The 13334-nt window shown below is 48.3% G+C and overlaps 1 protein-coding gene across 13 annotated transcripts in view; it reads left to right on the top strand.

The window, feature by feature from the left end:
- Positions 1-13334, top strand: part of RERE (arginine-glutamic acid dipeptide repeats) — a 2107422-nt gene that overhangs the window by 365768 nt on the left and 1728320 nt on the right. For all 13 annotated transcript variants that reach the window (XM_069610039.1, XM_069610046.1, XM_069610044.1 and 10 more), the window contains exon 4: positions 8790-8882. In XM_069610039.1, coding sequence (XP_069466140.1) covers positions 8790-8882 — 93 coding nt within the window. The remainder of the gene's footprint in view (positions 1-8789; positions 8883-13334) is intronic.

The raw sequence follows: 13334 nt of genomic DNA on the forward strand, positions 1-13334 counted from the left end.
GCAATATCTGGGAGTGTGGCTGACTAAGGAGGTGAAAACTATGATGGAAGAGAACATGAGGCACTTGATGCTTAACATGAAACTGGATCTGGCAAGGTGGTTGGAGTTGAACTGGTCTCTTTGGGGGAAAGTCTACGCTATCGAGATGACTCTGGCGCCTCGCATCAATTATTTTCTGAGTATGCTGCCTCTTGTGAAGAAGTAAAGTTTTTTGAAGATTGAAAGACAGTTGCAGAGCTTCTTATGGGATCGGAAACAGCCACGCAGACTTCGTACAGTACCATTTAGCTTTTTCAGCGATTCATTGGTTACCATTTCTGTAGGAATCGCCTAGTGTTTGGGCACGGGCAGAATCTAGTATGAGCATGCCGCTGGTCCCAAAAGCCTGTTTGATGATTGAAAGCGGGGCAGTGTTTATTTGCCTGCAACAGATTTTCTAAGATGGGCCGGGCACACACTTGAGGGAAGACATATTGAGGGTGCAGCAATAATGTCCCCAAGAACTTTGATCTGGATGAATAAGAAGGTGCTGATCGACTGGAGGACTGTTTTTTGGCCGCACTGGTTTTTGAGCGGTGTGCAGTGGTTTGTAGACCTACTTGAGAACAATAATTGGATCCGCTTTGGCGGGTTTTCGAAAATGTTGCATCTTCAAGACTGCTCCAATGGGGAATATAGAAGATTGCGTGCAGCGGTTGGGGAAGTCGCAGTGAACAAATGAGACGCTCTTAAATAGAGATTGAATATTAATGGAATTACATTTTGCTTCAGCCATGTACAAGCTTTTGATGAGCAGGAAAAAGTCAAATGAATGTTTGAGGACAAAGTCAGATGCAATTGACAGACATGTTGGAGGGCAGGTGGGACATCCTATGCAGAAATGTGTCCCTGAATGCATTGAACCTGGGTGAGAGAGTGCGGCAAATAACGATTTTAAATGTGTATTGGACTCCAACCAGATTGAGTGCAAGAGGTATGATTGACTCTGATGCCTGTTGGGGGTGTGGACATGGGTCGGGCTCATTTGAACACATGATGTGGGAATGTTGTAGTGTTTGTGTTCTGGAGTCACAAAGACAATGAACAAGGTTTTGAGAACAGACTTGGCCTTTGATTTTTTTGACCAGTGTCCTGGGGGAGGATGAACTTTTGGAAGATTTGATTTATCCCCAAAAGTGCTGTTTTTTTTTAGGGCGCCTCTATGCGAAGAAGATTGTGTTGTGAGATTGGAAGGGTACAATATTTCCTACGTCGAAGGCGTGTTTTGAAGACCTGCAGAAGATGTACTTGTTTGAGAGTCATCCTGCACAGGCAAAAAGTGTTCTGTATGAGTAGATCAGGGGCATGTTCCTGGACCTGGCATAGCAGCATGTTTTTTATAATTATTTCTTTGTCTGGTCTTTTTGTTTGTACTGAATTATACATATTTCAATAAAAATTTTACTACAAAAAAAGAGAGAAAGGAATAGCTGTTATGAATGAGCTAGATGAAGAAAGGCCAGCATATAATGAAGCAAGTGGACTTTTCTTTTAATGACCACCTTCATAGCAAATAGATAGGCAGTGCTTTGAGGAGAGCATTGAAAGAAGCCACTTCTCAAAGCGAGGAGGCTAGCAGATGGTTTTGTGGGTGGATTATGTGAAAGAAAAGTTAAAGGCTGGATTTCTGCAGTCGCTCCCCTAGGTTTGGATCTTTTTATGACACTGTTTGTTTCGACATTGGCACTAACCGCGCAGGATCCCATCCAGGCCTCAGCAATGTTTAAAGCCTTTCAAAGACACCATACAATTGAAGGATGCAAATGGATTTCCCACATCTGAGATCTGGGGGAGAGCTTTTTTGCTGGTTCTGGGAAAATCCGTCCCTGTGGCTAGCATTGCTGATTTCATGTTCTCATGCAAACGCGTTGGGTATGGGTAAAAAATAAGAAAATTGCCACTTTGAGACATCCTTCCAAGTTAGGCACTCAATGCATTACCCTGAGCTCTGCATGGTCGTCAGTTTCTAGGTGTTGTACATTGAGAGGATAGAGCCAGTTGTGTCCTGAGGAGAGCCTCACATATCCATGATGATGGAATGCATTGACCGGTACACTAAGTTGTAAGTTCTGTAGAGGTGTCGATTCTGTTAACCTTTTAGGTTTATATAACTGCCTCATGCGAATAGCTTAGTTAAGTTTACAGTTTAATCCGTTTTGATGCCTGTGTCACTTAGATTGACCACATTAGCAGTCTTTGAACTGTGCCTTTCAACAGGAAGGTTAGGTGGGTTGTGGGAGGAAGACTAAGGGAATTCCCTTTTTCTTGTATTCATATGTTTTTCCTGGTTTGGCAATTGCATTGCAAATTGTGTTTTTCTGGTGGTAAATCTCCAACACCCATCCTCCCACTTCTTACCCCGCATCCTAAAATCAGAATTGTACTTGAAATGAATGTTGCTTCTACAAATGTAATAGACAGAATGGTGGTCAGTGTAACGCATGGCAAATGGTGGCAGACCTTGGTGAGTTTTGCAAGTGACCTAGAGTCTTGTGCCCAAACTCTAAATTAGGACCTTATTTTTTCCAGCTAAATTATTCTGCAAATAAGACGGTCTTAAAAAGAACATTTCTTTAATCCCTGAAGTTTATCCTAATGAGAGATTCTTACTCGTACTTCCTGTACCTTTTCCTCCATCCTTGGGGGCCTCACCCAACATGGCGATGGTACCGGAACCCATGGTAGGTAAAAATGAGCTAACACTTTAAATGAAGCATAGCGCTCAGTGCAGTAACCTGGGTGTGGGAATACCCCTGAGGCCCTGCCCTCCTGCGCCTCACTGCAGTCCCTTTTTCTGCATGGACAGTGTCGGACCTGGCAGCTGGGCGCAATAACCTTCTTTTTTTTTTTTTTTTATCATTCTGCGTGCTCCCCACTTTTTTCTTCTAATGCCTACCTCCCTTTGGTGCTTCCGCTCCCCTGGCACATATAGGCTGCAGGAGGCTTTACGAGATTCACAACCTGGGATTGGTCGTTCCTGGCCTCGGACACCCATGCACTTTGCCTTAAGTGCCTGGTACCTGACCACTGCTGGGATGTGTGCAGAGCTTGCAGCTCTCTGTGTCACTGATCCTTGTAGAATCTCCTTTCCCGCTGGACAGATCTTCCATTCTTCACCACCCGCTTGTCTAAAGGACTTTGTTGCCAGGACCTCATGTCAGGGGAAGATAGGTTCTTTGTTCACCAAGGCCCTCCAGCATGGAGATTCCTTCCTGGGACCTCCAACTGGGAAAGGTGCCTTGCACTCTGGTACTGGTGGCAATCTGAGGCCGTTAAGGCTACTGGCTCCCAGGCCGAGGGGCCCAGGTGCTACTTTGGGAGATCCACTGCGGTGCAAGGGTCCTTCGCGCTTTGGCTCCAGGCAGCAGCCTGAGGCGCAATCCCGTACGGCTACCAGCTCCCCAGCTGATAGCTCAGAGCTTACCGGAGCCATCTCAGAGGTTGTCACAAGGGGATGATCTGACTACCGGCCTGCTGGCCGAGAGCCTAACAGAGCCATCCCAGAGGTTGGTGCTTCTGCGTCTGTTTGGGGGTACAAAAGTCCTCGACTGACCCGGTATGGGCTTTGGGGGCTTCGCACCCTCCCATCGAGGGTGTAGCGGATCTAGGCCTCTTCCTTTGGGGAGCAGATTCAGGCTCCCAGGCTTGCGGTCCCTGCAGAGGTGCATCTATGCCTCCAAACCGTTTGGCTAACCCTCCCAGGCCCCTTAGGGCTTCAACCAGGACAGAAGGCCCTGTATGGCAGAGAGGCGGGCACCCTCTCATGACCCTGTGGCCTTTGAGGATTGCTTTTTTGAGCGCTTTCGCCTCCTCATGCGCTCCCCTCAGGGGCCTCATCAAGGAAGTCGTCCCGCAGGTCATGCCTCCAATGCCCCCCTACCCTGGGCTGTCCTTTGGTCCCTGCGGGGGTTCAGGTATCACAGCCTGTTCCCTCTCCGTCCAAGGGCCCGCTGGGGCCTCTGAGTCTTCTATCTCCAGTGCCAACCCCTCCTCAGTAGCTTTTCAGTGCTAACTGGGGGGGGGGGGGGAAGGGCCTCCGACTCCTCACATGCAGGATCCAATCCCCCCCTCTGGCAAAAATGGGGGTGGGGGAATGACGAAATTCAGGAGGAAGAGACTTGCTTCGGTGAAAGCCTTTCATGACCGCCTTCAAGGCCTTGCTGGTTTATTGGGGCTCCTCCATCCGAAGCAGGCCCCTCAGGAGCCAGGGGTACTGGCAGAGGTCCTGGCTCTGCGGGCCGCTTGGGCATCCTCCTTCAGAAAGACATTTTTTCTTTGGCTAAGAAGGCCTAGGAGAATCCTCGGGCCAAAGCCCAAATAAATAGAAAAACTTGACAGGTGGTTTCATCTATTGAATGGGGAACCTGTCTTCCCGGTGTCACCACTCTCGACAACACTTTGGTCGTGGTGGCGGCATCTTTGTATTCAAAGCCCTCCTCTTCATCCTCCAGCTGTTTGTCCAAGGAAGACAAGACCCTCGAGTCTTTCGGCAGGCGGTGTTACCTCAATGCTGGGCTTCACCCCTGACAAGCTAACGCTAACATTCTGCAAGCTGCAGCAAACCAGAAGCTGTGGTGAGGCGTCGGGAAGTTACTGCCGGACCTTCCCTTTGAGAGCCAGGCCTCCTTCCAAGCAAGGCTGGTAGAGGCCTGAGTGGTTGCGCAGGATTTTATGGAGTCCTCGGTCTCCCACATAGACTGCCAGAAAAAGCCTCTGCCTGGGAGTCAAGATCAGGCGGACTGCATGGATGCATGCCACAGATGTCTCCACTGATGTGCAGGAGCGGATTCTAGACCTTCCTTTCGAAGCGACAGATTGATGATGAGCTGACTTTAAAGACCTCCATGCAGACGGCAAAGTCCTTGCCCATACTGACCAAACCAGGGAAAAAGTCCTTCCCTCAGACCCATGGCAGGTCCAACTTCAAACCCCACTCCTTCAGCGCCTTCAAGGGGTTCAGGGACTGCGGTACGCTGCGGCCAGACAGGTCACCCAGTGGCCACAGGGGGGAAACAGTAGAGGACTGTGTGGCTTTTTTCGATCCCGCTCCTCCGCTCCTGCGTTGGAAGCCAAAAATCCGATGTAACATTTAGGGAACACAGCTCGCCTGTAAGGAGCCGACTGGCTCTTTGCAGACAGCTGGCTTTGTTGTTTTTGGAGCCCTTGGATTCTTTCAGTAATCTCCACAGGCTTCAGTCTTCCTCTTCCTTCTTCTCAGCTTTAAATAGGGTCCTTGGCACTGTTGCAGGAGATCCTTCTTCTTTTGGACATACAGGCGGTGGAGCTGGTTCCTCAAGTCAGACAGGGGCTCGGACTTCTACTCCATGATTTTTGAGATAACCAAGAACAACCAGCTTGGTCTGAGGGAAGTCCTGGGCCTGTCATTCCTCAACCTATCTTTACCTCTCGAACACTTGAAGATGATCACCTCAGCACACATAGCAGATTCACTGTGCACAGGGGACTGGATGTGTTCCCTAGACCTCAAAGATGCGTACCTTCGTGTCCCCATCTACCATCCCCACCGGAACCTCTTGCGGTACACAATCATGTTGCACCATTTCCAGTACAGTGTGTTGCCATTCGGCCTCAGTTTGACCCCTGGCATGTTCACGAAGCTCATGAATGCAGTGGCTGGCCTCCTTTGCCTGGAGGGCCACCACCTATACCCCTTTCTGGATGACTGGCTGGTGAGGGCCAGCTCACCCGAGGGGGCGGTGCACTCCTGCCAGCGACTAGCAGATGTTCTTCACCTGCTAGGGTTCTCCCTCAACCAGCAGAAGTCGCAGCTGACCCCCACCCAGGACCTTATGTTCCTTGAAGTGCGCTGGGACACAGCCTCACAGAGGCCGCAAAGGCTCCAGTCCCTTTGCAAGGAGATGGGGCACTTTCTGGCCAACTCGACCACCTTGGCATGTTGGTTCCAGCAGCTTCTGGGACTGATGACGCTGTGTGTGGTCAGTGTGGGACACCCGACTCAAGATGAAACTACTCCAGCTCCACCTGGCGGTCAGCTGGGACCAGGAAACCGGGGCCCAGCCGGACAGTCTGTCTCTCTGTCTCCCCCCCCCCCCCTGCCCCCTCCCTTCTGGATCTTCACTGGTGGATTTTTGGGCTGGAATGTGACCGTGGGAGCCCCATTCACCCAGTCAGAGCCCACTCTCGTAGTGATGACTGGTTCCTCCCTCTCATGCTGGGGGCTGGCTACCCTGGATGACGCTTTGATTCATGGCGCATGGTCCAGGACGGAGGCCTTCCTGCATTTCCGTCTACTGGAACTCAGGGCGGTGAGCTTGGCTCTACCATCATCGTGGGGGGGAGGTGGTTCTGGTCAGGACCGACAATTCCACAACAATGTTCTACTTGAACAAGCAGGGGGCCACCCTCTCGCCCCACCTGTGCATGGAGATGTGTTTCTGGGAGTGGGCTCCGTCAGAGGGGATATGGATGTCCGCGGTCAAACTCCCAGGGGAGGGGACAACAATGTGGAAGCGGCCCAGCTCAGCAGCCTGGAGTTCAACACCTACGAATGGGAGTTAAACGTCAACTGTTTGTTGCCCCTATTCCTGAAACTGGGGTTTCTAGATCTGGACCTATTTGTATATCCTCTGAATCACAAGTGCCTCCTCTTCGCTTCATGGCGGGACGTGAGATGCGATCCAACTCTGCAGGCACAGCCACAGGTGTTATGCATTTCCTACTCCATTGCTCTAGGGGACCCTCTGCAAATTCTGAGCGTCTCTGGGCTGCAGCCTCATCCTGATTGTCCCCCACTGGCTGTTGAGGCCTTGGTTCTCTGACCTGCTGCAGTTGTGCTCCCAGGGGCATGTCCATCTCCCGATCCCCAGCAAGGGGCTTCCTGGTGCAGCAGGGCGAGGCAGTGGAGCATCCGGACCCAGCTCGGCTGGCCCTCTAGTCTTGGCTCCTGATCAGCTGAGACTGCACCACTCCCAGTTTTCAGACGACAACTGGGAAATCATCCAGGAGGGTAGGAGGCCCTCCACGCATTCTCAGTACAAGAGTAAATGGACCAGGTTCTACCACTTGGCCCACGACAAGGGGCTGTTCCCCGTCACCTGCTCCCTGAACGACGTGCTGGCCTTTTCTGCACATCTGGCTTGTTCCGGCATCCAGGTCACTACCTACCGCACCTATTTGGTGGCCAATGGGGGCCTACAGGAATTCCCCAGAGCGCTTTTTTTTCTGCTGTCAACCCAGTGGTTAAGGCTCACCTCAGGGTTGTCCAGGCGTTTCCCTCCGGTAAATAGGCCGCGCTCAGTCTGGGGCCTCAACGTGCTACTTGTGGCTTTACAGCGGAAACATGTTGAGCTGAAGGCCTCAGTGGACATCAGGCTGACTGTCAAGGTAATGCTGTTGGTAGCGCTAACTTCTGAGTGCAAAGTCGGCAAGCTGCAGGCTCTGTCGCTGTGCGACCCCCCCCCCCCCCCCCCTCCCCTTTCACCACCTTCCACAGTAGCAAGGTCATCTTGGCATTCATCCAAACCTCTTGACCAAGGTTGTCTCTTTTCCATTCGAAACAGGAAATCTGCCTGCCGTTTTTTTTTCCCCAACCCACTGTCGGAGGCCAAAAGGGTGTTGCATTCCTTAGATTTGAACAGAGTGCTCACGTTCTCTCTCTACCGATCTTTTTGGAAGTCCTTGGTGGTGTTAGTCACCTTCGGGGGCTCGCCGCCCTGCACCCAAACTTCCAAAGCTTCCATTGCTTGTTGGATGGTCTAGGCCATTTCGGAGGCTGAAGTGGCCATGGGCAAGACAGTTCCTGTGGGGATTCATGTCCATGCGGTCAGTGCCAAGGCTATTTCGCTCTCCTTTCAGCGACATGCTTCCTGGGAAGTCATTAGCAAGGCGGCTTCATGGGCCACTCAGTCTTTGTTTTGTAAGCTCTATTCCCTGGATATCAGCTCCAGACGGGATGCAGAGTAGGATCAGGCCGTTCTGGAGAAACATTTTGTTTCTTAAGCATGAGGCAGGTTGTCGCAGGACCACCCAATTTTCTTTAAAGGGAATGGGACGTAGGAGTAATTAGTTACCCACTGTAGTGACTAGAGCCCTCATAGTTCTTAGTCCCCTTTCCTCCATATGTCCCACCCACTTTCCCCCCTTACGATCAGTATACTCTGGTATTAAAGCGTCCGATATGTAAAAAGGGGACTGAGGTGAGGCGATGGGTGTCTCTGGGGCGTTCCCACGGCCGGAGCCGCTCCCCTGCGTGCTATGCTAAATTTAAAGGGGTAGCTCATTTTCTGCTGCCAAAGGCTTCAGTACCATCCCATACTGGGGGATGCGCACAAGGAGGGAGGATAGGGAACTAGGACTAGGCGTAATCTAGTCACTAAAGTGAGACATTTTTGTTAGCCTGAAGATGACACTTTCAGCCAGGTTCTTGGTATGCTGAGGGTCTGCCTATCTAGATCGGCATTGGTGTAGACTAGCCCAAAGCTGATTATGGCACCAGCCACCATCGAGTTGTTTCTAGGGGTTAAAAGGCCAGGTACATTTAGCCCCTTTAGTGCTACATGCTTTTGTACGTAGGGTGAAGTACATATTGTCAGAAAATCTTTTCAGGCAGTATGTGCCAGTCTTCATGCTGGGATGGTTGTGCCAAAATGTTCTGAGCTGTAGAGGGTTTGAAGATTTAGTTGTAAATATTGCAAGTTGGACCGCTTTACATACCATGAACAAAACCTTTTCTGAATTGAATACCTTACAAAATGCTGTTTTTTTTCCAGATACCACATAACAAAACAGGGACCACTTCAAGCTGCAAGCCCCTCAGCGATGCCGTACCCGCTGTGACAGGAACTGAGAACCCCTTTGATTCTGTAAGTTTTTTTTATATTCAAGAAAATGTTGGCAGGGATTGACTTCGCACACATTCCCAATTTTGACTTTTTGCTCTTACAATTATTTTCATTTTTGCAACATAATTGTTTTTGATTCCCATGCTTTTCTTAAGTCTCATGTAGAAGTCAGTTGGTTATATTAGAAGTTAATTTTTCAGATTTGAAAATAGTTCTCGACATGGAAATATTTTCATTAATTCATCTGATGCCTACTGCAATGTTCCCTCGAGTAGAGGCCATCATTTAAATAGTTTCCAGAATGAAGCTAAACATTGCCATAATTGGACAAACATTGGATTTGCAATGGGGTCTACTGCTGTATTATGACTAGTCCAAATGTCCAGTTTGTCAGATGTTCAACTCAAAAAGCTTCAAGCTGATGTTCAACCCAAAAAGCTTCAAACGGAAAAGAAAGGTGTTGCTTTGATGATGAAATGGCTACTGCTGTATAGGAGTATAGGGTTGAGTGCTTTTTTATAAACTCTTAGCCCCACCATATTACAAAACCAGCATTGATCTGTCATTATGCTAAAATAGGCACAAAATTAATGGTATACAGTGATCGAAATTAAGATTGTATAAGCAGGAGCTGAAACCAGCTCCTGGGTATCTAGCATTAACTAGTGACCAGGAGCTAGCACTGGAGAACGAGGTGCTAGTACATGGCTTTCTGCATGTAGAAATTCACATAAGATGCAAACATATAATTTTGTTCAATATTTATGACCCATATACTTTAAGTGTTGTATAGATTGGAGCAATCTATGAATAGACATTAGGACCAAGCACAGAGTTAAATTTACATGTGTGTTTATTTTGCATCAGTTGGCCTGTAGAACCAATACTAGCTCTTGGTAGATGTTGGTGTCAAGCTAACCAGGCTCTTCTAGGCTACAAGCAGGAGCTAAATAGCTATCTGCTCCACACAATTTCGAACCCCGGTATATCTCATTTGCCTCTTATGGTAGTGCTGGCTGAGGGAAGGCTATATCCTTCAGGAGGAGGGGTGAGAGGAAGGAAGTATCCACCACAATAGTACTGTAGTATCAAAATTAACGAAATGTTCGATTGAGGCTCGAATAAATATACTAGACTTTAAACCGACTAATAAAACAGTCAAACTAATAACACATTCAACAAGTGTCTGGGTGGCCCTTTACTGAGGACGAACATGGTTCAAATAACCTGTTCTATAGAATTTCATTCCCTCAGGAGGGTTTACAGCTACGTTTTAGCTCACTGAGCCTACACAGAGATGAAATATCCATTTGCGATCAATCGGGTCCCACCCACAAGGGCAGTCGAGCACCAAAATGCTAGACAATTCTCCTCTGAACAATACCATCAGCAACCCCAGGCACATGATTTGGCCTTGTTGGGCTTCCTCACTGAGGTGAAGCAGTATCTCTCTGAAAGCTCATTTTAAGCAACTCAAAAGGAGGAACAAAACACAAGATCTATATGGGACCTTTAAAAACATCTCTCAAGGCACTAGGATGCATAGTTTCCGAGCTATTTGCACCTCAACAGATGCACTTTAATTTTGTGTAATTTCTCTAGTTTTCTCTTTCCCAGATGCCTCACAAAAAGTGAAAATCTATTAGACAAATGAATCAAAAATCAAAGAGTGAGATTATTAAGGACCTGTCTACAGCACATGTGCCGAGTATGGGTACTTTTTGATAGTTTTCTATAAAGTCAGTGGCCCTCATTACGACCTCGGCGGTAGCCATGCTGCTATTGGCGGCATGGCTGCTGCCGAAATCGCGGCCGGGTCCACAGAATGAGGAATTACCGGGCCATTCCGAGTTTGGAAGGCCCGGTAATTCCTCCCTCCAAGGACCCGGACCCGGTCCTTCACCATTCCCATTTCAGCCCCCATAGGGCTCAATGGAAATGGGAGAGGGAGCAAACAACGGGCCATTGCGAGTTGGCCCGTTGTTTGCTCCCTCTTCCACTCGCGGGACCCGGTAAGCACGCCTGGTTTGACCAGGCGTTACTTACCGGGTCCCGTGAGGGGACCTAGTAATGAGGTGGTACAGGGTTAACGGCGTCTGCACCTTTTACGGCGCCGTTAACCCTGTACCGCCAGGGTCGTAATGAGGCCCAATGTCTTCATTTGTGTCCTCCGTAAGTATCCCAAAGCACTGAGCCGATCTTGCAATCAAATCATTGTAAAGAAAGGAACTTTCAGTGGGGGGGGAGGGGTGATAGTGGATCTTCTTCATCTTGATGCGACATAACATTAGTCAGGATCTACATAGTGATTGTGGTATGTGCGAGTTTGTAAAGTCTATCGTCTGTGTCATCTTGATAATCATGGACAGATACACGTCCACTTGATAACGAACCTGCCCTTGAAGTTTATCTTCTTTCCTGGGGAGGTGTTGCCTGCCTCTTCCTACTCTTTTCTTGACCTTCGCCGATGTGTATCCTCAGACTGCATCGAAATCGACATCTGCAATTCCTGTTTTTCGTCCTTGAAAATATCAATGCCGACACTACCCCTTCCTCATCCTCCCAATCATTTGCAGAGAGGTCTATTAAAGTGTTTGCTTCATTATTATGGAAACTCTTGTAGTCCCCCCAGAGTAAACCTGTTCAGCGTGTTTCTCTTGTGGTGTTAGATGGTCAAGATTTGCTTGGGGGTTCCCTTTTCTGTGTTTTTATGTGGTATGTTTCTTTTGTTTTCCATGTTGAGGCCTATGGCTCTCTACTCCTGTGAGGAAGAAATGTTGCTGCATTTTTGTGTCGAATCCAACCTCTCTAGGCTATTTTCTCAACCTCAGTTGTGCTTATGTTTTGCAGTCTCTCGGTTGCTTTAGGGACTTCTCCATAACTAATTTTGACAATCCATCTGAGCTGCAAGGCTGATCCTACCAGAGCCTCTGTTTGACTGTTGAGGTCAACACTGCCCCTGTGTTTGTAACCCAGACCTAGAATTCCAAACATTTAGAATCAGACTCGCCCTGCACTGACTCCGAAAGCATGGGGAATGCTGCCCAGCTTTTCTGCCTGCATTCTATCTTGGGTTTGAATTTTTGCCAAGCCCAGCAGTGGTCCTCAGCGTGGTCTCAAAGTAGGCAAATATTACTCACTGAGTGTATCCTACCAGGGGAATTTAGAATTGCACTGTGAACAAACATTAAGCTGTATCCTCCATTATGGTATTGTAGGTGCCTTTCCCCGCTGCCCAGACAAGTGGTCGACTGTAAATTGGTCGAAAGACAAATGGTCGACTGTAAATTGGTCGAAAGACAAATGGTCGACGTAGTTTGGTCGAAAACCAAATGGTTGAATTTTTTATTTATTTATATATGTATTTTTTTGGTTTTCGTTTAGGGAAAAAAGAGACGGGGGGGGGGGACCCCCGAAAAAAAAGGGGTGAAAATAAAAAAAAACATTCGGCCATTTGGCTTTCGACCATTTGTCCAGTCGACCAAATTTTTTCGACCAAATGTCTGGTAACCCCTTTCCCCGGCTTACTACGTGTAAGAGAAAATAAAATAACCAACCCAACCCCTTTCGGGGAAGAAGGCACCGAGACCCGGCTGCAAGAGTTCAAAGTATGGTTTATTTCTCCAGCTAGGAAATAACCTAAAAAACCCCTACCTAACATTTACATCATACTTGTGTATATATATATATATCAATTAAAGTAACTCTAACAAAAAATACTAAACGGACCCGATTGGACAGGCGGTGTGGTGCTGTAGGTGTGGGTGGCATCTCTTCCTCCTGATTGGCGGAGTGGCTGACGAGATGATGGACGTCAAATATCTTGTGCTCCACGCAGGTCAGGGTCCGGTCACTGTGGTCACTACCTAAGCTAATAAGATGCATTCGTAAAACACTAAATAACAAATTATCTAAACATTTTATGTTACTTTTCATATTTCTTACACAAATTACACATAGTTTTTATTGTCAGTACAATTGGGTCATTCGTGGCTTTAATTGGAGGCCTTGACCTTTATTGTGCATGTAAAAAGAGTCGAGCTGTGTTTCACATATCTCCTAAGCTTTAGCCTCTTAGTATAAGTAAAAACATATATTGTGGTAAGATGCTTAAGGTTAGTAGTGGGTGTGTTGGGTGGGTTTTGCAGCACAGGAGAGGGTCTGGCACTTGAAAGAAATACCTTACAGGGAGTGCAGGGTCAGGATGGCAATAAATTGCTCTAAATGGGGGTGGGTGGCTTGCACGTTTATGGGGACGAACGAGCAGAAAGTGCTTAGCTCATCCTGGTTCTCATGCTAGCAGTGATCTCGGAGGAAGAAAACTGTATCATATTGGTTGTTGCAACTTTCTCCGGCTTCAGCGTGAGAATGGAAGCGCAGAGCTTTCCTTCGCAGGGGGAGTGCAAGGGTGGGGACCAGCCAGCTGCGTGTGCGCGTGTGCGCGTGTGTGTGTCTCTCTGTCCTTGGCTGCTG

The sequence above is a fragment of the Ambystoma mexicanum genome, chromosome 8 (genome assembly GCF_040938575.1).
Source record: "Ambystoma mexicanum isolate Mex_15411 chromosome 8, UKY_AmexF1_1, whole genome shotgun sequence".
Classification (NCBI taxonomy): Eukaryota; Metazoa; Chordata; class Amphibia; order Caudata; family Ambystomatidae; genus Ambystoma; species Ambystoma mexicanum.